Below are 1609 nucleotides of genomic sequence, written 5' to 3'. Positions count from 1 at the left end.
CAATTGCAAAACATAGTAATTTGTTTTTGTTTTTTTGCTTTGGGTTTTTTTTCTGCTTGACCTGGTTTTGAATTAGGGCATTATAATTAGCAGGTGGCTCTATAGGCTGTTTTCACATGTTTACTGAGCTAGCATTTGCATTGCTTGTAATGCAAGTTTTCGTCTTTTATGTACATTAACAGAAGTTCTTTTTCTACATGTTGTATTTAGTCCATCGAAACACAGGATGAATTGAGGACAACCCAAGAGGAGCTTAAATACCAGAAACAACTAGTAGCTGACCTGAGAAAACAGATTTCAGATTATACTGAATGCATTTCTCCACAAGCAGAAGGGCATGGGAACACTCCAGACGTAAGGACTAGTTAAATCTAGGAAGATCTTCAGGAAAAACTTAACATTGTTGCTGAGGAACGGGATGATCTGAAGGGCACACAAAAAGGTTTAATTGGTGAAATGGACCAGCTCAAAAGAAATCTACAGGAAAATGATGGAATGGTATATTTTTTTCCAGTAAAATATTTAAACTTTAATAACAATCTCCTTACCTTTTAGTTTTGTGACCAGTGTCTCTCAAAGTAACCGTGAAGTTACTGAAGCTTTGTACGAGTATGTTTATAAACTGTATAGCACTGAATGTTAATTATATTGTTTCAAATTTTATAAATTTTTTCTCTAAGATATTTGGCTTATGTTGTTCTAGGCTCCTGGTTTGCAAGAACAGCTGCTGCAAAAGGCTTCTGAATATGAACAACTTCTTCAGATTAAAAACAAACTTGAGGAAGACAAAAGCAGCCTAACCTGTGTGGTAGAAAACCTAACAAGTAGAATGACAGAAACCCAGATAAATTTTGAGTCTCTGCAGAATGAAAAACATCAAACTGAAGAACAAATTCTTGATCTTCAACAAAAACTGAATAGGGTCATTCAGGACAGGGATGATCTAAAGAGCACACACGAAAAATTGATTTCTGAAATTGACCAGCTGAAAGGAAAACTAAAGGAAAATGATGAAATGGTACTTATATATACATGCTGCATTGCAACAACTTTTTAATTCCTGATTGTGTTAACCATTTCAGCTATATATTTGGTGATGCAGAACTTTTTTGAATGGAGCATTTTTCTTTCCTACCATGTTTGCTGAAAGTGAAATGTTATTTCAGTGGATGTATTGTTTTTTTTTTTCATAACTTCTTTACTAAAGTAGCTTCTTTTTATGCAGGCATTGCAACTGAAACAAGACATTCATCAGCGAATGGGGTGCCAAAATGAAGAGCTTGAGGAAACCCAGCACACATTAAAAAATGATCCGAAACAAACAATGAAAGATTTGACGCGCACAGAGACACAATTAGAAACTCTTAGAAGTGAGAAACTTGACATTGAGGAAAAATTTCTTCATCTTCAACATAAAATGGAAAAGGTCACCCAAGAATGGGAAGATCTAAAGGCTTCCCAGGAAATCCTAATATTAGAAAGAGACCAACTTAAAGAAGCTCTAGATAAGAATATTGAAATGGTAAGTACTCTTTAGGGGGTGTTCAGAAACTCCTGGGCGGTTCATTTATGTCTGTATTTATATGTCTAAAAGCGGTACATTGTTTTT

The 1609-nt window shown here is 34.9% G+C and overlaps 1 protein-coding gene across 1 annotated transcript; it reads left to right on the top strand.

Moving 5' to 3' along the window:
• Positions 1-384: 384 nt before the first annotated feature.
• On the top strand, positions 385-1522 carry LOC140321304 (uncharacterized; the record flags this gene model as incomplete). The annotated part of the gene is made up of 3 exons (XM_072398113.1): positions 385-498; positions 704-1018; positions 1226-1522. Coding segments are annotated over exons 1-3 (654 nt in total), but the record flags the coding sequence as incomplete, so codon positions are not given.
• Positions 1523-1609: the final 87 nt, after the last annotated feature.

This window comes from Pyxicephalus adspersus, unplaced genomic scaffold, assembly GCF_032062135.1.
Source record: "Pyxicephalus adspersus unplaced genomic scaffold, UCB_Pads_2.0 Sca2166, whole genome shotgun sequence".
In the NCBI taxonomy this organism is placed as follows: Eukaryota; Metazoa; Chordata; class Amphibia; order Anura; family Pyxicephalidae; genus Pyxicephalus; species Pyxicephalus adspersus.
This window is presented reverse-complemented; position numbering and strand designations above follow the sequence as displayed.